This window comes from Cryptomeria japonica, chromosome 10 (genome assembly GCF_030272615.1).
Source record: "Cryptomeria japonica chromosome 10, Sugi_1.0, whole genome shotgun sequence".
NCBI lineage: Eukaryota > Viridiplantae > Streptophyta > Pinopsida > Cupressales > Cupressaceae > Cryptomeria > Cryptomeria japonica.
Window position 1 is genome coordinate 492877249 of NC_081414.1, and position 26514 is coordinate 492903762.

At 35.9% G+C, this 26514-nt stretch overlaps 1 protein-coding gene across 2 annotated transcripts in view; it reads left to right on the forward strand.

The window, feature by feature from the left end:
• LOC131039399 (CBL-interacting protein kinase 32) overlaps positions 1–25722 on the forward strand; it is a 41311-nt gene extending 15589 nt beyond the window's left edge. For both annotated transcript variants that reach the window (XM_057972130.2, XM_059213017.1), the window contains 12 exons: positions 13179–13250; positions 13454–13561; positions 13729–13809; positions 14180–14233; positions 14372–14497; positions 14585–14674; positions 14934–15056; positions 15187–15297; positions 24366–24482; positions 24669–24725; positions 24924–24998; positions 25106–25722. In XM_057972130.2, the coding sequence (XP_057828113.1) occupies positions 13179–13250; positions 13454–13561; positions 13729–13809; positions 14180–14233; positions 14372–14497; positions 14585–14674; positions 14934–15056; positions 15187–15297; positions 24366–24482; positions 24669–24725; positions 24924–24998; positions 25106–25180 (1089 nt within the window). In that variant the 3' untranslated portion in view covers positions 25181–25722. The remainder of the gene's footprint in view (positions 1–13178; positions 13251–13453; positions 13562–13728; positions 13810–14179; positions 14234–14371; positions 14498–14584; positions 14675–14933; positions 15057–15186; positions 15298–24365; positions 24483–24668; positions 24726–24923; positions 24999–25105) is intronic.
• Positions 25723–26514: the final 792 nt, after the last annotated feature.

The following is a 26514-nucleotide window of genomic DNA, read 5'->3' on the forward strand; positions in this document are numbered from 1 at the left end:
GGGGACACGAATTGGCTCAATTGGAGGATACAACCTATGTCACCGCATTCGCTGAATTTCCAGCTTCGGGTTCGGAATTCGGCTAATCTGTAAAAAAATAATAAAATCGAAAAAATTCGTCGTAAATTCGTAGGGCGAAATGAAGGGTTTCGTGCCAAGTCCGCCATTGATGCTGTTGTGCCCAGCCGCTGCTGTTCCTGTGCCGTGTGAGGCCAACTACCACTTTTCCTTGTGCCCGCAATGCACCCGCCATCGATTTTGTTCTTCCGTATTAGAGAAAGGAGAACTACGAAAAACTTTATCATATGCTATTCAAGAATAATAATAAAGTAGTTTTTGGTTTAGGATTTTTATTTTGTTTTTTAAATTTTCTTTTTCATTCCTTTGGTTAAGAATCTAAGATTAATGTTATTTAATATGCTTTTAGTTTTAGTTATCAATATTAAATGGATTTAGATTTATTTATTGTTTTATAATATTTTTTGCTCGGTTATTGTTTTATAATTTTAATTTATATTAAATTTACATTAAAAATTCAATATTTAGTATATTTAATTTATTTTTAGGATTAATGTTATTTTAGTATACTTCTAGTTATTAATATTAAATGGATTTAGATTCATTTATTGTTTTATAATTTTAATTTATATTAAATTTTAATATCAAGTATACTAAATTTATTTTTAATCTGTTTATAATGCTTTCAAATCTATTTTGCAATCTTAAACTATTTTGATAATTTATTAGATATATTACTTATATTTAAAAAAATAAAATTATATAAGGGGAATTTAATGTCGATATTTTTTTCCGATTTTCTTACCTATGCCGAATTTCATTCGAATTTTATGGTCGCCGAACTTGAATTCGAATTCGAACGCAGTGACTTGGATACAACTAAACTACAAAATACTACATGTTGGCAAGGCCTTGAAATTGGGTGGATCAAGATAAATTTTGGCGGAATGCTACATGTTGGCAATGTTGAAATAATAGCTAGTTCGGAACAAATATAAGTATTACTTGTATTGGGCTGGACCCAAACGCATAATGTAACTTGTAATTACTATAGAGCCGACTCTATAATAGTCAATGTAACTTGTAATTTGGTTTGGCCCTATAATGGGCGATGTAACTTGTGAATAGGGCTAACCCTATATTGAACATTGTAACTTGTAAATGTAATGGGGCTGACCCTATATTGGGCACCAAGTTTAGAGCATTATATTATTATTAATTGTTATCCTTGTGAGCCGACCTAGGATGAATTAGGTGGATAAAGTCACATATATAAGCAAAGTTCATTCATGCTTCAAGCATATATTCATTCACTCATTTTCAGTTAGTTCTGCGATCATCTACCTTCAGCAGAATAGTGAATTGTATCATCTCATCAGCGAATCACTTACTGGGTGTGCGAATGACTTCTTCTGATCAGCAAGTCCATCTCTAAGGCCAACGAACCTACTGTCTGATCAGCGAATACATTTCCTAAGGCAGCAAGTTCTGTTCTAGGGACAGCGAACTTATTCTGGGAGCATCGAATTATCTTCATGGTCTGCAACTTGGCTCCTTGACCAGCGAATTGTCTTCTCTGATTAGCGCATCATTCTCAGTCAAGGATATTTGCAGATAAGTTTGTCATAGTTCAGATTTTCATGCTGCTGTTCATACTACTGTTTGTGCCCTTGGTTGAAGTTATATTATGTTGTTCACATTGCTTCAAGTGTTGAAGCAAATTTGTAAAGACACATACTGATATTGTCTAAATATAAGCAGAGATTTAGTTGTTGGGTTTTTCACCTCCAAGAGGGAGGTTTTCCCAGGGTACTCTTGTGTTCTGAGTGTTTATTGTGTTATTTCTGATTATTGCTATTAATCTGATCTAAAATTAACATGGTATCAGAGCCAAGTTCCTTCTATAAGGCCTAACAGCTTGAAGGAAGAACCTGTACTGCTTGTGTAGATTAGGGCTGAAGAAGTCTACGGTGAATCAGAAAGTTCAATAGCAATGTCTGCTTGACAAATTGAAGGCATCGATGGGACGATAGCAAGAATAAGATTTCAGGTGTGCATTAATTTTATGGTCGCCGAACTCGAATTCGATTTTGAACGCGGTGACTTAGGATACAGCTAAACTACAAAATACTACATTTTGGCAAGGCCCTAAAATTGGGTGGATCAAGATAAATTTTGACGGAATGCTACATGTTGGGAAGGCCCTGAAATTGGGTGGATCAAGATAAATTCCTTGAGGCTCTGAATTATTCCAGTCTTCTCTTCTGGCGTGCAAACTTTACCTATACACACATTCCTGATTTCATCCTCGTTTCCCATATTCACTTTTTCATTTTGGTCACCATCGGTCTTTTGATTTTTCATCTCATTGATCTGGTCCTGATCAAACATCCTTTCTAACTGTATCATTCCTCTGGGGATGATGTTTGTCTTCAGATTCAAGATGCCATCATCATCAAATTCAACCTCTTCTATTGTCTCGTCCTCGTCGATTATTTGAGTCGTGAATACATCTGAATTTGTCAAAAATTCTTGAATATGATCATCATCATCGAACACTTGGAAATTTGTGACATTGTCTGGGGTTGATGGAATTGATGACAATTCTATGGAAAACTGATCCATGCTCTCTATAGCAAGAGGTTCAAGTGAACTTGCTGCCTGGGCTAAAGAATTGGCAATCTGATTATCTACTCGCCCTACTGACTGAATATCGAAAGCATCGAAGCTTTCAATGAGATCCCAAACTCGGTTACGATAATGAGATAATCTTTTGTCATGGCAGACATATTGCTTCCTTACTTGTCTCACTACTATCTCTGAATCTCCAAAGGCATGCAAAATTTTGGCTCCTTTGCTTATAGCGAACAATAACCCATGAACCAATGATTCATATTCGGCTACATTATTAGTGCAGGGAAACTAGAGTCTGTGAGCTATGAGATACATTTCCCCATTAGGATTAGTTAACTTGAACCCGATTCCTGCTCCTTTCTTTGAATGGAATCCATCAAACCTTAGGATCCAAACTTGTTCTTCTGGTTGGGATGATACTAAAACTTGTTCTCTTATCTAGGAAGATGGCTGGACTTTCTTGCTATAATCAAGGCTATTTAGCAATTGGTTTATTTCACCTTCAAGCTCTTGTTTGATTGTTCAAGAGGACGATGAAGCTTGAATTTCAAAGGTACGCTTGCAACGGTCTTGCAATTGATCTTCTTCTGTGTATTCAACTATGTTCCCTTGAGATTTATGCCTTTGATGATCTTATTTATTCTCCGTGTCACTTTCAGGATCTGCAAACTGTAGGAGCATTTGACGAGCTTCTTTGATTGCTTTGTGGCACATCTTGCAAGTGAACTCTGAGTGGTATGTGTCATGGATCCGACACCAGTTGGTTAGCAGTAGCTCATGAATCTTGCTCCTCAACTCTACTTTCTGGCATATACTCGTCCAGATAAAATCTCTGAAACTCTCAAATAGTTTCTCATCTTTGTTTTGGTCTTCCATCATTGCAGGCTCTGATCCTTCTCTGGTGCTCTTCCCATCAGATGATGTCTGCAACATCAAGACTTCATTTGTCTTAGGTGCGTAGGATCCTAAGTCTGTCTCAAGAAACAATATCTCATTGTTTTCTCCATACTCTGTAATTATCAGTTTAAGTCTTGGCGTGCTATCAATTTTAATCTGATTAGGAACTCCTTTCCATGGTAGCCACATGTGTGAGAAGTCGGTGGAAATATAACCATTCAACCTTCTTGACCAATCTCTGCTCAACAACATGCTGTATCCATCAGGAACATCTACGACAAAAATGTCGATACAACTTTGAACTCTTGGGTCTGCTGCTAGTTGCATGTCAATGTTATTCAATTCTCCCATGACAGGGACCTCTGTTTTATCCAGCTGTGTGACTTTCTTATTAGTCCTTGCAGGAACAAGTCCCAACTTTTGACAAACGGCTAGCGGCATTACGTTGCTAGAGGCACCAGAATCAACTAGGCAATTGTGTAGCATTTTGCCAAATATTCTTACTGACAGCAAAAATGGGGTAGGTTCATCTTTACTCTGGTAGAAGACTACAGGATATTTCTCTTGTTTCTCCTCTCCTTGTTTCTTTGAAGGAAATCCAGTCTTCTGCGAGGCTCGCGACAACTCATTCGTTAAAACCTCTTCTTGAAATATATCTGTGTCCCTAAGGACATCTTCTGGTGTCATATCGTTTTGATTCTCAGATGATGTCTGGATCATTCCTACAAAATTAGGAGGCTGTTGTGGAGCATCGAACGACATCTCTGGTTTATTTTGGACAACATTAGTATTGGCAGGGGTATTGAGTGATCCTCAGTTTGTTGTATTTTTTGGAGTTCTTGGAGCAACATTTTCATTTAAATTGCCTAAAAGGGTCTCTCTAATCTTAGGAAGTTTCATTAGTTCGATCAAGGGCAAGCTTACTTTTATCCTTTTAATTCCTCCAGTACAAATGAACTTAAATCTTTTCAACTCCTCTTTGGGACTACTTTGTTTGTACTTGAGTTGGTTCTGGTTGAGGGGTTGTTGGTTGCCTTTGCTCAACTTGTGATGCATTCGCTGGCCTTGTTCCATTAGATTGGATATTCTGCTGACGATACTCGGGAGAATCCCTAGGAGCAGTTGGGGTATTGGTAGCATTGGGGTTTGGCGGTGTCTGGAAATTATTTGGAGGGATAGACATGCTTAAGGGCTCAGTATAACGAGTATTTCTCTGGTATACCCTATGTTGGTTTCCAGATGTTTGTTGAAAGGCTTGCACTTCTCTAGTTCCTTCTACCAAGATACTGTTGTATAATGGAGGGAAGTGTAGCCATCAACTGAAGATGGCTGGTTTGGCGCAACTTGAACCTCTAGTTGACATGGTGGCGACTCTATTGGGCCATTAGTAGACACAGGTGGGAATCTTTGATTGGGCTGGTATGATTTGACATTTTCAATGACTAAAGCTTGATCATACCTTGTTACGGGAACCAATTCATATCCAGTTACTTGGGAATCTTCAGCCTCTGAATTTCTTTTTTCACTTCGGAAAATATCTGTGGCTACTTGAAACTCGTGGCACTGTAGTTCAGAATGTTGATCGGTATTGTGCAATCTGCACCATCCTGACAGAGCAGCTTCTGCTAAAAATAGCAGGACGATTATCAACAATGGGTTGATTATCTTGGGGAGATGGCACAGTGCCATTATTAGGTCCAGTATTCCATGTCTTCTTTTGGAAAGCTTGGTTGTTGTTCCGGAAACCCTGATTATTCCCTTGATAGTTTTGATTATCCCTTTGGAAATTCTGATTATACTTTTGATACCTAGAAGGACCTTGTCCTTGGTAATTTCCTTGGTAACTTCTCTGTATATTTTGTAACTGACTATTTTGACCTTTCAGATAGGTCACTTCAGTTGACAGCTTCTTGACCTGATTGATCAGTTCTTTCATTTCATCTTTCTCTTCCTGAGTTCGACTTGAGGTTACCTCGTTCTGGAGATATACGGGCTGTGGTGGGGGTATTTGTGAAACAGGTGCTCCTGGATGGAGGACTAATTGATTATTTGCAATGGGTACTGGGTTCATCACAGGTGTGCCTTGGGACAATGCTTGATTAATGCTTTGGATTTGACCTTGCATTGCGGGATTTCCTAAATAATTGAGTGGTCCTGAAGCTTTACCCACCTCTAAATCGTTGCTGATTTCCACGGCTGAAGCATATGCTTCCTTCAAATTAGTCGGGAGTGTACCTTTTGATTTTACAAACATGGCAGTAAGGCAATCTAGAGCTGCATAATAAACCGGCAATGCCGCAACATTATTCAAATTCTAAGGATCTCTCTGTCTTGTGTAAGCTTTGTGGAACTTGTTGTTGAAAGTGCTAATAGGCTCATGCTCTTGCCTCCTTACTTCTATAAATTGCCGATTTAAATCGGATGGAGACATTGGCGATTTGAACTTTTCTAGGAAGGCGTCTTTCATTTCTTGCCAATTATGAATGGAGTCAGCTGGCAAGTGGATATACCAATGAGAAGCTTCTACATCAATAGTGTAAGGAAACAACTTGCAAGCAACATCTTCATGTTGGATATCCCTGTTGTGAAGGAGATCTTCAAAAATCCTTATATGCTCATCAGTTGAGCGGCTCAAGTCGCCACTATGAAATTTGGAACAAAATTGTTCAGGATTCTTGGGCATGTCATGATAGGCTATAAAAACCATAGGAGATGCATTAGCTGGACGCCACGCCATTGGGATGTTTGCTTGATGTACTCCTGTTGGAAGATGCTGAGTAACTTGTGGTGGAGTTGCTGGAGATGAAGTTCCTTGAATTGGAAATCTCGGTTGGTCTAGCTGTGTAACTTGCGCTTTGGGAGCAGGTGTTTGGACTAACCTAGAAATGTGGAACAAGCTGGAAATATCTTCTTCTCGTGAAACGTCCCCACTTGATGGGCTTTCTTTTCCACCTGCCTCAACTATCTTTCTCCTTTGCTTGGATCTAGTAGAGGATCCTAACTCCACAAATTCCTTGGATGAACTTGGGGCTGATCTTAGGATTCTTCGAAATTTATCTAGGGAGAAAGAACTTATGCGATCCAGCGTGTCTTTAATTATGTCGAGGTTGTGCGGGAGCTGGATCAACTTCTTGAGGTGGCAATAGATGTTGCTCTCTCCGTATTTGTGCGTCAATCCAATCAACAATTTCTTCTTCTTCTTCTTCAAGAATGAAGCACATGCGACGCCAGTCAGGATAATTTCTTCTTACACTCCAAGCTAAGCTGGATAATTTTGTGATGACGTTTTCCTGCTCGTCGCGAAAACTCAAGTTCGGCTGCAATGCTGGTTCAGGATCTCTACCTGGTTCAGGAGTGATTGGTAAGCCCATCTTTCATTGTGCCAACAGGTGAAGTTTTATCGGTGGATCGGAAGGAAAATTGTCGAATTTCTCTAAGGACTTGGCGCTGAAGAGCCAAAATTCTTTGTTTCTTCAAATTCTTCTCAATTGCTGCCTCAATTTGTCGACCTTTTTCTTCCTCCTCAGTGATAGTGTGACTGACCTGCCTGAATTGAGAGTAATCTAATTTTGATTTCCAAGCAAGTGAACGTAGCTGATCTGCAATAGTTATTTGACCTAGTCCTGGTTCAGGTTGCTCTAGTGGCAGATCAAATGGAAATTCATGCAGCAACACCATGCTGCACCATATCTACTACCCAAAATTGTGAGTAATCACTTGTCTCTATTATCAATGCCCTCCTAGCGCCAATTTATGTTGGTGTCTGTTTTATCATCTACTAAACATTAGAATAAAGTACCCAAAGATAATTTATCCTCTCTTGCAAAATCACCGCGTATGCTAAGATTGCTAGAAGATCATATGGCGATTCCAAGGTTTCTTTAGTCAGTTCTTGACGTGTGGATAAGCTCAATGGGCGTTGTGATTTGCTGGTAATACACAAAAGGGACTTATGCTTGGACGGATTGTCAACAATTTTGGGATTTAGATGGATTCGTCAGTTAAAGCTCTCCCTCTCTCTGTCTTTTGGGATTTTCGGGATTTAAGACTTCAAAAAGGTAAAAGAGATACGGGTTGAGAGATCTACTCTAATCCTAGGAATTCAAGAGACGGTATTGATTTGGTGAACTCAGTAACCACACTTTGCTTCGCCTCACTTAGGACAACAACACAAAGTGGATGTAATCTTCAAGGGATGTGCTTATGGTCAAAAGTTTAAGCATACACAAAATGAAAAGCTCAAACTAACTTTGCACAGTAAATGAAAATCATCCATTCACCAAAAGTATGAGCAGAGATACACCATAAACTAATACTTATCAGATCTTTCATTCAATGTAATAACATGAAATAAATTATAACTATTTGGTGGAAGAAATTGAAAACCTTGCTTAATCACTCAAACCATAGGGATTACAAAGCCTTAAGAGAAAGCACACATGTAATATACTATCTAAAAAATGACCTTCATGCAACAATATTTCAAAAACCTCACACTCTCCAAATGTGAGGAGGCAACCTTATATAGGAGTCCAAAATTTTTGAATGGCCGAGATTGAACAATGATCAAAGGCTTAGATTAAAAGTTCAAAACCCTAATTAGGGTTTCCCCAAACTCTAACAGTTAAAATGGACAAGAAGAAGACAAGTGGCGCAACTGCTATTCTCACTGAGGTGAGTGTCTAGTTTCCTTCTTTGTAGATTCGATGTACCTGGACACAAGAAGTCGCACCTCCTTTATGGTCGACCATATCCACGTCATCAGAACAAGTGGCGAGAGTGTCTTCCCAGCCAATTGCTTGTGTCAGGAAATTTTCATCTATGCGCATGAAGCTTGAAACTCTGGAGAGATCCTCCCTGAGAATTGGCCCTGAAACTTTGAAGAAGTTTCCTTGAACTTTGGCCCTCAAATTCTCTGCGCGCAGATGCTTCTCTCGCACCTCATCCTGTTGCAATATCTCAGCTGCCACAAAGAAGACCTTGTCTTGAATATCTCTGATGGTCTTTTCAATTTCTGAACACTTATCCTCGGATTTTCTCAAAGATTCAACCCTTGTAACCAAGGCAAAGCACCAAGAACTGAAATCATATAGGTCACCGGGCTGGATGACTTTTCTGTCTACAAGATCCTACTAAGAAAGTCCTTTGATTGCTTTCAGACATGGAATGATTATTCTCTGAATATCCTCAATATCTTCCGAAGCTTCGGCTGTGTCTTGAATTTTATTCAATAAGGAAGATGTGGAGTCATGCACTGATATCCGGTTCTCAATAAGTATGTCAGCACGTTCTGAGGCATCAACCATCCATTCCCCAGCTTCTCTGAAAGTTGTCTTCATGTCCTCATAATCCTTTAATGATTCTTGTGGAAGAGGTATGGGCGGAGTAACATGTACCTCCTCTCGATCTATAGGTTTTGTCAAATGTTGAACATATCTCTTCTATTGCTCATTTTCATCTTCAACCTTCTTTCTTTTTTCTTTTTCCTTGGCTAGTCTTGCCTTGAGAGCGTTGCAAGAATCATCAAAATCTTGGATCTCTTGGGTTTGAGTAGGCTTACCCAAATTCACAGTAGTGATTTTATAATCCTCAGGAGTGATGTTATCCCGAGTTTTCCCTGCCTTAGGTACTGCCACCTGAACTGTCCTGCATCCTGCACTATCTCTTTGAATTAAAGAGAACCTCTTAGCTAGTTTGGGTGGTCTTATCCCTACTTTGTCTTGGGATTAATCGTATTAATTGAATTTAGACCGCCCCTCTTTGGAACAACTCAATTCCAAACCTTGTGAATATTGACAGCAGTAGCAAGGATTATACCCAAACAATATTCTTCTTACTGTTTATTATCTTATGAGTCCTTTCTGATTTACAATCTAATATTTTTATTTGTCTGATTACGACATTATATTGTATATGTATATGTATACGTATACTTATTGATATTACATCATTCATATAATATTATTACATCATATATATATATATATCCTTATTCTGACTTGAACATATAAACAAATAAATACATTATATTATATTATAAATCATTTATATATTTATTAATTACCAATTATTAATACATTTACTAATTACCTTTTTTAATAAATCACTAATACCACCACTGCCTAAAACATAAATTGTTAGTATAATGGTGGCTGTAAAAATAGACAGATCTGACATGCGTCAGATTTGGTCTGCCACTAAATATCTAATATGAGTGTCATGCTTATTGCAGTCTATATTAATATTACTATTAAATTCTGCATAAACATTATCAGGCTTCATATATCAAGCATACGTATTAAGCACAACCCAATACATACCACCAAGAACACAGATGTTACTGCCTGTAACTTAATAAAATTCTGATTTGATCTGATCGATACTCTGATATAGCTTAAAGGATTATGTAACGGCAATCTGATCCAAAACTAGATAGGTAAGAGATAGAGTTTTCCAAATTCCCTTCTTACTTCTAGTTGTTGTTTGTGTTCATGTTCAATGATTTTTCTTCTCCTCCTCCTTCCCTTCTTTATTCAGCTTTCTATGGTAATCTTATATCTTCTCAAAAAGTACGATTCTCTTAGAGACATTTCTTTCTATCAACAATCACAACCCTCCAACAGTTTGCACCTCTTTGCCGCTCTTCACAATTGTAATTTGTAATTCCAAATCACATCTCTTCATAAGATACCCATTCACATTAACTAACAAATCGCACTTCTTTAAGCAGAAATTTCTGCATTCATTTTGAGACAAATTAAGTTAGAAACAAACCCCCTCATGAAATAGTCACTTCTCTTTAACAATGATTGCTGTTGCTAACTTAGAGGTTAATCACAAATATACAAATCGTAATTCTCTACTTCTCATATATCCATCACTAGATGTGTATCATCGTTATACACTATCTCCTTTGTAATTACAGCTTACCTAAATACTCATAAACCTTGAGGGCATGGTCCCAAGCTAGGTAAGGGCTTGGATCTGTAAATTTATTATAGATGTATGATAGATGAACAAATTATTTAATAATAGTTAATTGATTGAGCAGTGGAATATCACTGATTGGATTCTGGTTAAGGTGTAAATGCCTCCTATTATATTCAGTTTGAGTCATGAATATATAAAAATTGACTAATTTTGGTTAAAACTTGTCTAAACCTAGCAGGGGACATTACAATGTCACTAGTGGGTGCATTTATGGCAAAGGATGAGCAGAAGAGTCAACTCAGCAACTGGGATGCATTCCATACTAAGAGACGGAAATTAAACTTCCCAAAGGAGATTTGGTTCTGCTATTTTGCCTTACATCCGTTGATTTTGGCTGCTGTCAAAATTGTTTACTAGACTTGTTCCTATTGGTGATGTTTTACCATTTTGTTCCCAGCTGATTCTATCACCTGTTGACATTCCCTTCCATTTGGTTTGGCCCATGAGATTAGTGCCCCTGTTCTTCCCTTATTTTGATTCTGACTTTACAAGTCTGCCGTGAAACTCTTGGAGTTAACTGGTTTTCCCACTTATTTCCTGCAGAAAACTAACAAAGGATATATGTTCCACTGAACCAACTAAAACTGAATGTTTGTCTGATAGTTTTTACTGGTTTTCTCACTTATTTAGTACACAAGACTAAAAAGTATATGTGATCCGCTCCGCTAAATGAACTGAAAATGAATGTTTGTCAGATGGTTTAGCATAACTCACAAATTGAGGAGCTTTTGTTCGATAAAATCCGACCACAAACATTCAAATTTGACTTTCTTAAATCGATTTTCCTCTCTTGGAGTCCTCTTTGACTGGTTGCCTTGCAAAAAAGATTGTCATGGAGTCTGCAACTCTTGCATTTATGTCTGTCATTTTGGCTCCTACTGAACGAATCTTATGTTTGTGGCCATAGCTGAAAAGATTTCTAGCAACTGAAACCATCATGCATGATTTTTTTCTTTCTGATTTTGTTTCTGCAACATTGTGGTGATTGCTTTGTGCATACTTCCTCATGTGAATGCCTTTTCTACTTGTGCTTGTGGCTGCTTTATGTAATTCCTTCATGGTTGAATGACCCTCTTACTTTCTTATACAAGTGGCGTTAGTTTCTCATACATTTCTGTCAACGAAAAACTGTTACTGAAATTGGAACTGCATCTATGGCCCTACTCAATTTTGAGTTTTCTTCATCTTTGCAACTTCCATTTTAATGGCAGACTTCTTACCATGTTTAGGTCCTTTGGTTTGAAATAGGGACACCTCTGTGGGCTGCTCCTCAATGACTTGTTTCTTGGAAAGCTTGCCTTCTCTATTTGCTACCTCCTTCTTTGTAGGTGCAAGTACAACTTCTTGCTTCTAAGTTTGAGATGCCTTTTCCTTCTTGAAACTTCCTTTCCTCTGTTGCTTTGGGTGATGTTGTGGATGATTAACTTAAAAAATATGCAAGCAAGTGCAGAATAAGCTGAAGCAAATTTTGCTATTGGTGGGTTGCTATTTGTGTAAAACATACCCCATTTTAATTTTGAGGCTCATGATTATCGGTCTTGCTAAAATGACTTACATTTATGAGATTCTCATATACATGGTAGTGTGAGTTTCAAAGACATTTGTTTTTTCAATCTGAACATAAAATGCCAAAAGATAAGACAATCAATCCCAAATCTGAAACTTCTGGTCATTTTGCATCCATATAATTCTTTTTTTATAGCCATCACTGCCTAACAGTGATTTTTCCTCATTTTCTTCTGAATTATGAATTCATAAAATTGCTTGTAAAAGCAATTAAAATTTGCCACATACTGGATCAAAGCTGGCTGTGAGAATTCTGCAGGTAGCATCATAGCAGATCTGGGGTAATGCAACATGGAGATTTGTATACCATCCATGATGTTAGGCTGGAAACTTGTATGTGATGTGATATTATTTCAATCTTTATACGACTAAACTTTTCCAGCATCATCCATGGCATGGATTAACCTTTGTAATTATTTTCTTTGTATTGAAGATGTGAGTTAATACTCACATTTTGGAAGACATGCATACTCCATAGTAGACGATGCATGTTTGAATCTGGAACTATATATAATGTAAATGAATAAATAATCTCCAACAATTTATAAGGTAAATGGAAAACAATCTCCTTTTGGATTTTGGTGTCTCTCTTTGCAGTGACCTAATAATTTATCTTTACCTTTGCCTATATTAAGGAGCAAATTTATCTAGGCAGAGGGATATAACATAAATGAAACTCTGATAGTGATCCAGTGTGAAAACTAGAAATGTTACACCAGTCTATAGATATGTATATAAGCCTTGACTTTCTAATAATATTGGTTTTTGGTAGGAGGATAGTATGGTTCTTGCAAGGAAGGGATCTCTCAAGCAGTATATGTTTATTCTTGTTTTCAGTGTTGATTTTTCTTATAACGCTCATCTAGGGATCACTACTTCTCATTGGTATATGATAATACAATTGGATTTCTTATCTTCTTCTTCTTCTGCTCTTGTATGTGCTGGATCTTATAGTAAATATCTACAAGTCCATATGCTAATCAATTAATTGTAAAAAAATTAGCCAAAGGAATCTCTGTATGTTTATTATTCATGCCTTAAACTGATTTTTCAAATACTCTTGTGATTGTTAGGTCATGGCCAGTAAGACAAAAATCTACATTGTTCTTGAGTTTGTATCTGGAGGCGAACTCTTCGACAAAATTGTAAGTGGTCCTTTGAATGTGATTTGTGTACATTGTATGTAGGTTTTATTTGTTCAGTTTTCACTTGGTAAATTTACTTTTTTTCCCATTTAACAATAACCATGTCTTTACAATATATTTATCAAGCTCAATCTGTGATTGATGTTCTTTAATTTTCCTAGTACTATTTTAGTATGTTATTTGTGTCTATTTTGAGATTTCAGGTTAACCATGGAAGATTGAGGGAAGATGAAGCAAGGAGATACTTCCAGCAACTTATTAACGCTGTTGATTATTGCCACAGTAGAGGTGTTTACCATAGAGATTTGAAGGTGCAGCTTTAACTTGCGAAAACAAACACTAATGTCTTAATTGGATCTTGCTCATGTTTTATCTCTCACTTCCAATCTCTCTATCAAAGTTGGAATTGATTTATGCAGCAATTTCTCATCGGAAAATTTTGATTCTTGAACAATACATTCTGATGTGCTTTTTACAGCCTGAAAATTTGCTTCTGGACACATACGGGAATTTGAAAATATCTGATTTTGGCCTTAGTGCATTGTCTCAGCAAGTCAGGGTAAGTACACATTAGCACTTGAATTTTCTTTGAATTAGTTAAAAGAGGGCTCATACTTCTTTAGCTTTTTATGCTAGAGCATGTTTTAGATTTTTGTTGGGATCTTTACTTTTTTCTGAAATATAAGTATATTGTGCCATAAATTTCAAAAATTCTTTTATTTAATTACCACTACTCACTTTATTGCAACTTATGGACTAGTCGTGCATCTCACCCTAGCTGAACAGAAATGTGTCAATGTGAATGCTGTATCCTCTTTATGAATCCATCTTTTGGGTTAACACACAGCTAGCGTGTACATTAATTATTTTCTAATTCTACCTTTTATGCTACACCAAACTAATATATACACTTGATTTATGTATTCCAGGATGATGGTTTGCTTCACACCACTTGTGGAACTCCGAACTATGTTGCCCCTGAAGTACGGTTATGGTTATTTTTTAAAGCAATTTATTCCTGCTGTTGGTTTGAGAGGCTTTCACATTTGTAAGTGTACTGATGGTTTATGTTGGCATACAAAAGCATTCATTTGCAGTTGTGTTTGCTAATGCTTTTGTAGGTCATCAATGATAAGGGTTATGATGGGGCGACAGCAGACTTGTGGTCATGTGGTGTTATCCTGTTTGTTTTGATGGCAGGGTATTTGCCTTTTGACGATCCAAATCTCATGACATTATATAAAAAGGCATGTGTCCTATCTGGCTCCAACAACCCGTGACATTTATTTGTTGCAATTTTGTGTAATTTCATAATGAACTCTACTAATTTGCAGATTTACAAAGCAGATTTCACATGTCCTGCATGGTTTTCTACAAGTGCAAAGAAATTTATCACAAGAATTTTAGATCCTAATCCTAAGACAGTAAGGAAAACTTTCCTCTTTATGTTTGGAATGCAGCAATTGCAGATTGTTATGTTGTTTGCATTTCGTTTAGATTTTCATGTAGCCAGTTGCATCAATGTCACAATCAAATAGCATATGATATATTTTAGGAGTTTTACAGTTAATCATGAACTGATGGGTAATGTATTTTCTCTAATTATGGAGCGTTTGGATTAATATTGAAGACATTTCTTAACAGTAAAATTTGTTTCCACTTTTGATTCTTATTAAATGGCAGCGAATTACAATACCTGAGATCTTAGAAAATGATTGGTTTAAGAAAGGTTATAAGCCGCCTAAGTTTAAAGAGGAAGAGGATGTAAATCTGGATGATGTTGATGCCGTTTTCAATGACTCAGAAGTAAGCAAAACTAGATTGAAATATCATGATTCTATTATTATAAATATTCTTCTGAAGTATGTTATTATGTATGGTGTCCTCTCACGTAAGGAAGATCCTTGATTTCAATTTATTTTTTCCTATTTAACAGGAACATCTTGTGACAGAGAAAAAGGAAAAAACGCCAGCAGCAATGAATGCATTTGAACTTATCTCCATGTCACAGGGACTCAATCTTGGTAATCTGTTTGAGAAGAAGTTGGTAAGTAGGCTGAATAAAGCAGAGTCTGCAGCACTTGAAATTTGTAACTTGCATGTTTATCCTTAGTCACAGTTCTCTACCTTTTACTGTTAGGGAGTTAGAACTTGGAATTGAAAGCTTTGGTAGTGAGCTGGAGCAGTAAGAAATTAGAGCCATTTGCTTGCTGGGCTGGCAAAAGTTTTATAGGTAGGAACCTGTTTTCTAGTTACATTTCACTTAAACCTTTTCTAGTACCCTATACACAATCTATGATCATTGTTTAAATATAACAACGGCTATCAAGATAAACACCAAAATAATTGGCTCAATAAAACATATGATGGAGTGATTCCTTAGATTGGATCTTACACAATTGAAGTATTACAACGGAATCAATCTCTTTTTGGATTGAATTTTTTCAATCATGATCAATTATCAAACCCAAATAAAGTGTTCCATGGGGACACATATCCCTAGGGTTTTGAATGATAATCAAACATGCTGTGAATTTGGGGACTTGGGGGGATGTTGGCCTTTTTCAGAACTGGATTGTCTACTCCATTTGATGCATATAAATAGGAAAAGGTAACTTTCAAGGAAATAAATGTTAGAAATCCCTAAAATGATAGAAGGGGGAGGATTGTCATTGCATATTCAACAGATTGCATTTACTTTTTAATATTTTAGCTGCTTTTAGATAATTTAATTTATATAAATAGCTCTTCTCTTGCTGTCCTCCTCTACCTCAAAAATTTGGCAAATTTTTGTCCATCCCCCAAACTGTTTCTTCAAGTCCCTGCATTCTCTAACCTGGAAAGTTGGAGAAACATTATGAAAAACAACTTGTAATGACACTGATCATGTCAAATTGTTATGTAACTTCTTTTCAAATCATGTCAAGAGGAGTTTGTTTTTGTTTGCATGCCTTGGATAAGTCAATTTATGATTATACACTTGAGAATAGGGCATTATACTTCACCCAAGGTTTTTAACTGTTTTGTTTAAGCATTACACCCAAAGCTGTTCTATTGGCAAGATTTTCCATTTCCTGTTTTCTGAAAAACTTTCTATTCCCAACTAGAATAGTTGAGAAATATAATCAGTTCAATCGCCATGAAGATGTGCGCAAAGGGGCTAATATCTCATAGAATTGGAGGTTCAAAGAAGGTTTCAGATGCTTTGAATGCAGCCACCACATGCATTTTTTATTGAATGATTTATTCTATCTGGTATCTTTTCCTCCAGAAATCAAGTATGTTGTGTTGAGGTATAATGTAGAAATTTTTGGTAGTATCTATTATTTACCTTATTCTGGAAAGCTATAGTCTTTTTTTACTCAAATGCAATCTAAATAGATTTGCTATCATCCATTGGTTTGTGTGGATTTATTGCGTGATTATGTCAAGCCAATTACAATACTTGTCTAGAACAGTTAACATCCACAAGTCTGATATGGCATGCTAGAAAATCAGTAGGATTAACTTGCCTGGCCAAAATTTGATTGAACATGGTTAAGCTTGAAGATTTATGGGAAAGAGTACTAGTGTTTTTTTCAATTCAAAAAAGGCAAAATGTCTTTTATTTTTTTTGGTGGAAGCAGTTGGCTTGCTCGACCAGGGCTGTTGGATATGAGATGTCCAGGTTTCAGCATATTTTTTCATCAATGAAGTGATGAAGTTTAAAGAATATGGAACTCTTTTTACCCTCGTATTTTCAGTGCTGGGAAATCTTTTAACTAAATTTGTAATCTTGTCAATATCCTTAGAACATAACCATTGAATTCTGCGCAATACCCAGAAAAAAGATGAAATAGGAATTTTTTGGAAACAGATATCTCATTTCTGAATGAAGCTGCACTTATGGCCTCTAACCCTACTACTGAAGTCTGACAAAATTTGAAATCTAATTGAATATTTTAATTTGAATTAGGATTACTAAAAATATGATTTTTTTGAAAAATTGTCTATAGATGGAACAGAAAAGGATTCTAAGCATTTGAAAAGCAAAGGAAACCAAAACAAGAATCTTAGATCTTGCATTCAAGGACACAGAGATTGCAATTTTTAAGATTATTTTCTAGATGGGTTTTGGTGGTCTTTAATTAATCATAGAACCATACATCTTTAAAATTGAAATTAGTGAAATTTGTGGATGACTAGAGTCTTTTGCACTCTATTAGAGGTGAATATGATGCAATCCCGTAGCAACCAATGAGTGGTTTTAGTGGACCTATTTAAATATAACTTTGCAAAAAGACCTACTTGTAGAGAAAAAAAACGCTATAGTGTTTGCTCATGGAGAGTTAAAGATGGAGAAGATTGAGCAAATTCCTATTACCCTAACTAATAGGGACTGTTTTGGTTTGTTGATGCAGGGCAGGGTCGAGGGGTGTAGTCCATTACCATGCCCAAATGAAGGCCCTTGAGGCCACATACTTTAATGGCACATGCCATTTTTCATAATTTTATCACTATGCTATCTCTATCCTCAAGTTTCATTATTTCTTACGAAGTCTTCATTCTTTAGAGGATTAATGGTGAAGGTTAAGAATCTGATTGGTATAAGTGATGAGGGCTGCATAGTTGAAGATAGGAATATCATCATTCTTGTATCTTTTTATTTATTATCTTCTTTGTTTATAGTACATGAGTTTTTAGAAAGTCCTGACATTGGTCAGTAGAAACTCTCAAACACTTATGGAAACTTGATAACATCCACCAACATGCCATCCTTTACTGCTTTCTCCACTCTTTACTATGCTTGAGGTGTCAATAACTTATGAATTAATAAATCTTTGAACACCAATTTTCTAAAGTTAAGATAAGAGAGCATGCATCGAAGTAAACAAAAACAGTAACAGATGTTTCAATAGTCTATTTTGCCTCCAGAACCAATTAAGTATTTCTTCTTTCTTCCAAGTTCAACCATTAGCACATGCTATCATTTTTCTCTGTTCAAATGCTATCATGACAGATAAATTATGGGGACTACCCATTGTCAATGAGATGTTTGAGGGACTTCTTGAAGGCTCTAGTCCTAGGGATGTTCAGAGACATCCCTTGATTTTGCCGGGTGTCTCAGAAATGTCCCTAGTTTGTTGGTGGTGTTTGGGGTAGGGGGCTACTTTGTCCTTGACCCCATGTCTCTGAATTATCCCCGTTTCTAAAACCATGCATTTTTAGAGGGGGACGCATATCTATGGAGCAATGTAATATAAGTTATCAAAGGAGTATGAGCTCAATACAACTTTTAGAGGAAGTCAAAAACATGGTAAATATGTTCTTACATTATAGATTAAAGAAAGGAGCTGATCAATTCACCTCACCATCAAAGTGGCTAGCACAATCCTCATAGTGAATGCTATTTTTGATCTGTGTTGATTGCTATTTTTAGATGATTTCTAGAAATAATTCAGCTTATTTTAGAGCAGTTACTCTTGGATAGTTCTAAAAGAAGTTAGTCTTTGTTACACCAGGTTTTGGGGATGGTGTTAGCAAGAAATGGTGGAATGTAGCTTCAAGATAATAGGGGTTGGGAGGCCTTCTTTTAGGGGACAATAATTAAAAAATAGGGAAATTAAAAAATATAGGAAATTTTAATTATTCATATATAAGGCATTCATCATATACATTAGGCATTCATCATATACATTATACAACCATATTATGAAACATGAGAGCTGAATTGTGAATTTAAGAGTCAATAATCAACATACAAATTAACAAGCGTTCAATGTCTAATCATTTTAATTTTTTAATTTGAGTTTTGAGTTTTTTCCATTACCAATGTGCATATAATAATACGAGAAAATATAAAAGGCTGAAAGACTTAATGTACAAAATGACAAATTGTAGACAATTGAAACTCTAGTGCTGCTATGGCTATGCCTTATCCTTGCCAAAGTCAAAATTGAACTTTAAATTTGATTCACTCTCAATATTAGGGGCTACCTTATCCAAGGGAACAGCCACCAACTCAAGATCAACATCCCATTATAATGTTGGAGTCTATCGATACTCAAGAGTTTGTTGATCCTAAAGTTGGAGGGCACTATGCATGGCCACCAACTTCTCCATTTGTTAAAAGTAAGCTTGTTCCTTTATAGTGTGAATGAAGTTGTATGTGGACCAATTTTTCTCTAGAAGAAAGGAATTGACAACATATGAAAGGAGTTGAATGGCAAATATCCTTAGCTTTGATTCATTCTTACCATGCCATGCCCATCATCCAATAATGTCGAATTGAGCTAATACAAAAATGAATAAGATTATCAAGTTACAAACATTAATAAATTGTAAGCTAATAATCTAATTAAAAAATTCAAAATTCTCTTACCTCATAGTGGACCATCAATCATCATCTAGTATCTTTTGTTTCACAGCTTTTCCCTCAATAGCATTCACACGAGTCCATCTACTCCACTCTGGATTAAACATCATCAACTATAGAGCCTCCTACACTTTGAGCATCCTCCCCAACACTTTAAGCCTCTAGTCAACATAGGTTTGAGAAATTCTTACCTCAAAAATGTCCTAAAGAGAGCAAGGTGTGGTGGTTGCAAATGAACATTTGATTATGTTTGGTTGGTGCAACCACTTTCTTCATTCAATCTATCTTCCCTATGTTTTTTATTTGTTTTTTAATACATGAACACAATATGGAGTCCAAAAGATGGTGCTTGTAAGCACCCTCCACCATCATACCATCTAATTGGCTCATGTTGAAGCAATGACCACTTGTACAACATTAGAGGTCCCAACCTTCTCTATGGCCTCTTTTGAAATCCAAAACCAGAAGTTTGCATCCTTCCACTTCCTTGAACATTTAATAACTCTTGAGAGAGTAAGACAATTGCATGTGACTATGATGTTGAGTGGCTTATGTCTAATGGTGGTCCACCCATCCATGACAATAGAGTAGCTTCTCTTGATCCAAGTTTGCCTCATGTCCTTAATCACCAATTTCATCTTTAGAATATTCTTTATCAAGGAAAGTAGTGCATAGTTTATATCCTTTAGGTGCTAAATGAGGGGAAATTGCATCTTTGAATAATAATTTGAAATAAGAACATGCCATATGAAATGTAATGGCATGCACAAAGAAAAATCTCAATTGGGTAATGGAAGACTCCACCACTTCTTGTGATTGCACATTGAACATACCTACAATTTTCCTTGCTTTTTCACTATCAGTAGTCTTCCTCTTTCCTCTCAGAGAAACTTCAGCAATACCACTCAACCATGGATGACATAGTTTATTGTCTGGACTCTACTGGTATTGGCATACCCTTAGACCTTACTTTACCCTCCATGAACAATCGATTAACCTTTGCCTTTTTAGCTATCTTTGTTTCCTAATAAACCCTAACCCCTTGTCCTGTAATGTCAAAAAGGTGACTGTAAACCTTAGTTTAGCTCCCTCTAAAATCTTTGTTGCAAAACCACAGTCTACTACCTCTTGAATTTTTTCTTTGCCTAGAGTTGTCACAAAATTTTAAAAGGGCTCTTTTTCATAAGGTTTTAAGAGTGTGGAAGGGCACTCAAATGGATTATGTGGCGGTTCTCCTTCACCCACACCACTCTTACACCTTGATAACCTCCAATTGAGCCTAGAAATTTATATTTGTTGCCACTACTATTACTGTTGCTGTCTATGTTATTTTGTGGAAAAGAAGAATGCAAGAGCAAACTGAAAATAGGAAAAAAATAAAAATAAAAGAGGAAAAGAGACATACATACTTATGCTACTATCCTACTCCTTAATGCTCATTGCTCTTAATGTTGCACCTTGCCGCCCTTGGTTTTTTGATACCTCAAGCTGCCCTACTCTTTAAACAATCAACAATGTCTTTTTTCCTCCATAAACTCTGCTGCTGCAATTTTCTTTTGGGTGTGAATTTGATTTGAAATGGACAAGGGTTCTATGTTTTGTACATTTTGGGCTGAGTGTGGCATGGGGGTCTATAGCACAAGCAAATGCTTTAAATTTTTTGACGTTTTTGGATTGCCTATGCCATTTCCCATCTGTTTTTGGACATTTCCAAAAAATTTGAGTGTCAGGGGCTGTTGGGGGTGTTTCTAAGGTATCCCTGAATGCTCATAATTTTTTTGGTACTAGTATGATGCTTGTAATTTTCTTGGTACTAGTATGTATCTAAAAGGGCATGGTAGATGGCGCCGAGGAACATAGCTCATTTTTGATTTAGGTGAATTTAATTTTAGATGATAAGCTTTATTTTAAACCATTTTTAATTTCCAAGCAACTTTTATTTTTGTAGCAATTATATATATATAGTTAGGCAGTTGTGCAAAGTAATAATTTCAAACCCTTATATAGGGGTATTGTATTTAAGACAACCATAGTTCACAAACGGACTCGAAGAGTACTCGGCAAAAACTCGGCACCTCAAAAAACACTTCAAATTTTTGAAAAGAACATAATATTTTGAAAAAATATAAGTTTTATGCAAAATGTAGCTACAAAATGTATCAAATGAGTTTGTTGGGGGCAATGCCCCTAGTAGGATCAAGGGGTAGTGCCTCTTGTGAGGGTCAGGGGTGGTGCACACCATTTTCATAATTTTTAAGAAGGCAAAAAACAATGCTTATAAAACCAAAAAAGCAGAGTTTCAGTAGTGTCTAACTCACATTTTTTCCCTTAATTTTGACATGTTGCTGAGTTAAATGGAAAATTTCGACAATTTTTTGGTGAGTAATTGCCGAAAACTCTGCAAAGTTTTTCAAAAAACTCAAGAATAACTTGGCGAGTAAACACTAATAAAACTTGCAGGTGAAAAAAAGGGTGACTACTTGGTGACTTTCTGAGCATGCTAACTATGAGACAAGCTAATGCTTTTTGTTATGCCTAGTGCAAAATTTATTGTTCAAATCTTGTGTGATAAATGGTAAATTTTGCTATGCTTTGTGCAGAAGTTTATCGTTTAAGTTCTCTTTTTGTTGCTGATGAGATTGTTATGTTTTATAGGATCTTGTGTGAGTGATTCGCTTATTGACTATAGATTATCAATAATTTCAAGCCCAATATCTCTATTGTTTTTAATTTGGGTGTTAGCATCTTTACAGATTAATACTTGGGTGCTTTGATTTGTGAAGTCATCTTGTGTTTGTAATCTAAATCTTAAATTTAGTTCTTGCATGCATACGCTTTCTAGTTTCTGCAATTTAGATAGAAAATGTGTGCATATGTGTTGTGATATGTTGGTTTGTAGTCATAACTGATATAATTTCTCTTGTTTATGTGGATGTGGACTGGTAAGTATTGTACCTTAGAAGCAAAAATAGACATGGCAGATTAGTTTATTTTCTATTGCATGTTGAAAATTTCCAAAGCAAACTTTATACATGTGAAAATTGTAAGCTTTTCCACTATTCAGTTTTCTAGAGCTTACTTAAGTTCTTATCTTATAGGGAGCTTCCCCTTCTAAATTAACGAAAGCTTTTACCATACATGTTCCATTTTGTTTTGTCTTGAAAAGGACACATTAAAATGCTAACAATGTTGAAAGCAATACAAGGTTAAACCATGGTATTAATGCAATGTCGGTTCCCCTTCTTCCTTTCCTATTTCACATTCATGTCTACCTTCCATCCTAAGCCTTTAGTCTGCCCTTGGCAAAGCGAGTTGGAGAAAAAATATCCATGATAAAGCTGGGAAAAGCATTGATAAAAATTGGTTTTGTTTTTCCTTTGGACTTTTACCTTTATTGGTTTTAGATCTTATGCAAGCTATGATTGATCTCATAGCCATTCGTGGTGTGGTTTTCAATGGCCCCCGTGTACAAGCTATGTTCTCAAGCTCTTCTGGGGAATATTTTAAATGAGCATCTCGAAAATGTGCGTGCTACTTGGTGACAACTAAATATTTTGAGAAATGACAATGTACCATAATATTTGATTGGATAAGCAATGGGAACACAAAAGCCCAATAAACTTTCTTTTCCCTTGCCATGGGTTTTATCAATATGAATTCTAGTGATGCAATAAACAAAGTAAAAAAATGCTTACAGTTTTTTTAAAACTGTTAGGAGTTGATTGTGTTGGAAGTGGGTAAGAAACTTATTTAGATTATGAATGATACTGCTTCTGCAGCTGCTATAATGCTTTTAATGGATATAAACCCAATTAAAACTGTGTAGTCTCCATACTATAATGCTTTTCATGGATAAAAACCCCATTGCAAGATGGGTGGGTCAAATCTGTGAACAAGGAAATTATAGCAAATATATTTACAATGATACATTGGTCTTCAAATTGATTAGAAAATAAATTGGAAAGAAGTAACCTGTTCTTCTTGTTCCTTGCCCCTCATTTCATCTCCTTGCAATTGGTTTGTGCACAAAAGAATGAATTGGAAGAGGATGTTTGTCAGTGAGGATTGGACATGATTGAGCTATAGTAGGGAAATAGTGGGTATTGAAGCTATCTTTCTGGACATTCTTAGCACTTTTTCTTTTCTGTTTATAGTCATTTTTCTATCTTAGAATATTTCGACGTTTGGACCTTTTTACTAAAATGTCAAAATTTAATCAGTGTATGATTTAGTATTTAATGCAAAGTTGCATACTACTATTTAGTACTTAGTTTGACATTAATTTATGTTAATTTTCATGTATGTGAAATAAAATTGGTGTGGATTGAAGAATCTGTGAAATTTATGTTATTTGTTTTCTGAGTGTTAAGTATTGTCCCCGTGACATGTTAACACTTAATTTTGGTGAGTTGTTTCTGAGTTTGAGTTATGTTAATTTTCAACATTTGCTTCTTCCAGCAACTTTCAGTTACATTTCTTCGGATTTCCTCTCATTCTTGGTCTTTTGGCCCCCACTGTCATTTTAAATGATCAAAATACATTATTTCCCCATCATTTTTTCAACTTAAAGACTCTTTTCAATAAGACTTAGATGACAAATACAATTGCATTGTTAAATGTCTCTCTTAGTTTGCTTGCATCTTCCACACTTTGTGATGCTTAGCCATGTCGCAATAGTCATCCTCACATTTAGAACTTGATCGTTGGATTTGTTAGATGTTATTGACATAGTTATTTTCATTTATTTTGCTGGTATTTAGGGCATGGTTAAGCGAGAAACAAGGTTTACATCTAAATGCCCTGCAAATGAGATAGTATCAAAACTTGAGGAAGCTGCAAAGCCTCTAGGCTTCAATGTCCAAAAACGAAATTACAAGGTAGCAGCTTGGATTTTGGTTTATCTACATTGCTTTTTTGAAAGAAGTTTTTTAATCATTTTTTTTTTTGATTTTAAGGTTAGATTCAATAAGTAGTTAACTTTTATGATTTACTTCAGCAGGACAGGTTATATGAGGAAAGTGAAAATTATAAAGTGTGCAATTCTGACATTTCCATGCTTTCAGATGAAAATGCAAGGTTCGAAGACTGGACGAAAGGGTCATTTGAATGTTGCTACAGAGGTAATGGTTGAACAAGGCTGCTGCAAGTGCTGCAATTGATAGAGGAGGCTATAGTCCTTTATGCTGCTCCTTTGAAATATATATATCACAGTAGTCCCCAGCAAATAAATTGTTTTGAGCTAATATTTTTATGCTTCACTTCCACATAGTTTGCATTTGAACCAAAAGACTTATCAGGTTTCTTCTCTTTTCCTGAAGGTGTTTGAAGTAGCTCCTTCTCTTTACATGGTTGAGGTCCGCAAGGCTGGAGGTGATACTTTGGAATTTCACAAGGTGAGGCATACTTACATTGCTCTTCTCATTTGGTACGTTCAATTAAATTCTGTGAAGTCCCATATTTCTTCTTATAGTCATCTGATATTGCTATTGTCTTCTTGTAGTTTTATAAGAACCTTTCAACAGGCCTAAAAGATGTAGTTTGGAAAGCCGAAGATGACGTGGAAGAGAAGAGCTAGATTTTAGTCACTTTAAACTATAATACATGGAAAAGTAGCCTATTAGAAAATTCCCTTGTAATTTCAATATTCTTCTCTGAGTGGTTTCATTTTGTTGGGTTCTCATATAAATAACTGTTCATCTTGCCAAGGTCTCTTCTCCTCTAGTTTTGTGGTGTTGCAGTGGTAGTCTTGAAGATGACTGCAAATTCTTTGCAAATCTATACTTGGATGTAGTCAAATGCTTGTTTTGAGGCTGTCTGTGCTCACTTTGGGCTTGATAAAAGCTTTTACTACAACGATATACAGTGAGTAAATTAAGAGTGCACTGAACCTTAAAAATTAACTATTTGAGTTTTGGGTGTACTCTGTATTATTCATCTTATATGAAGTGTAGGCTTCCCTCGTGTAGTCTTGGTACCTGCAGAGTATCAAAAATTCATTCACCTATCCAGCTAGGGGAAAGCTTTCAGTCACTGCAACGCAGGAACTTGTATCAGTTCCATAATTTTTGTAAAGTGAATAAATTGATGTATTTATGTATTTCTGAAGTTTGTTGGTTACCACTGGGAAAATGCTTCACTAAAAGGATGGTGAACATGGATATTCCTTTACTTGGTATATTTATTTATGTAGTAAATCGTCAAAGATCCTATCAAAGGAGGGTCACAAGAATGATGACACAAGGCTTCCTCTTGGGTTTGCACATGTTTTATATTTAGGTTTATCTTTTATATTTTGGTTGTAACAATAATGTACATAGTCCTAGGAGTAGTAGGATAATATTATTTTGTATAGCTATGCTAGAAGCTGAATAGTCATCTAGAAGATGTTTTGAGTAGTCATTTTCATATTTCTAAACATGTACATAGTATCTCATTTTATTGTATGCATGAATGGTAAAAACTTAACTAAATATTTTTTCTAGTTGTCTAAGTTCCGTTCATTTGCAAGTCTTTTCTTGCATTAAATTCCTGGGCTTGACATTGGTATGAGAGCTTAAGCGTTTTCCATTTGTTTTTCATCTTCCATTATTCCTCTTTGGCCATAAGTTCCATTTCTGGCTTTACATAATGAAACTCAAGCTCGTTCTTTTCATATGTTGCCCACACAAAAATTTAACTAGGACAATGTCAGATAACCTATTAGAGCAACATGCACTAACCTACAAGATTTGCAGTCATTAAATCACATCCAGAAGGCAATTTTGAAGGCATTTTTGTTGTCAGAATAAACTATTGAAGGTGTTTTTGCTGTTAGAAGGAACCATTGGAAGTGTTCTTATTGTTTTTGATCAGATAAAATGGCAAACAAAGGTCCATTGATAATTTTATCCCAGCAATATTACGAACATC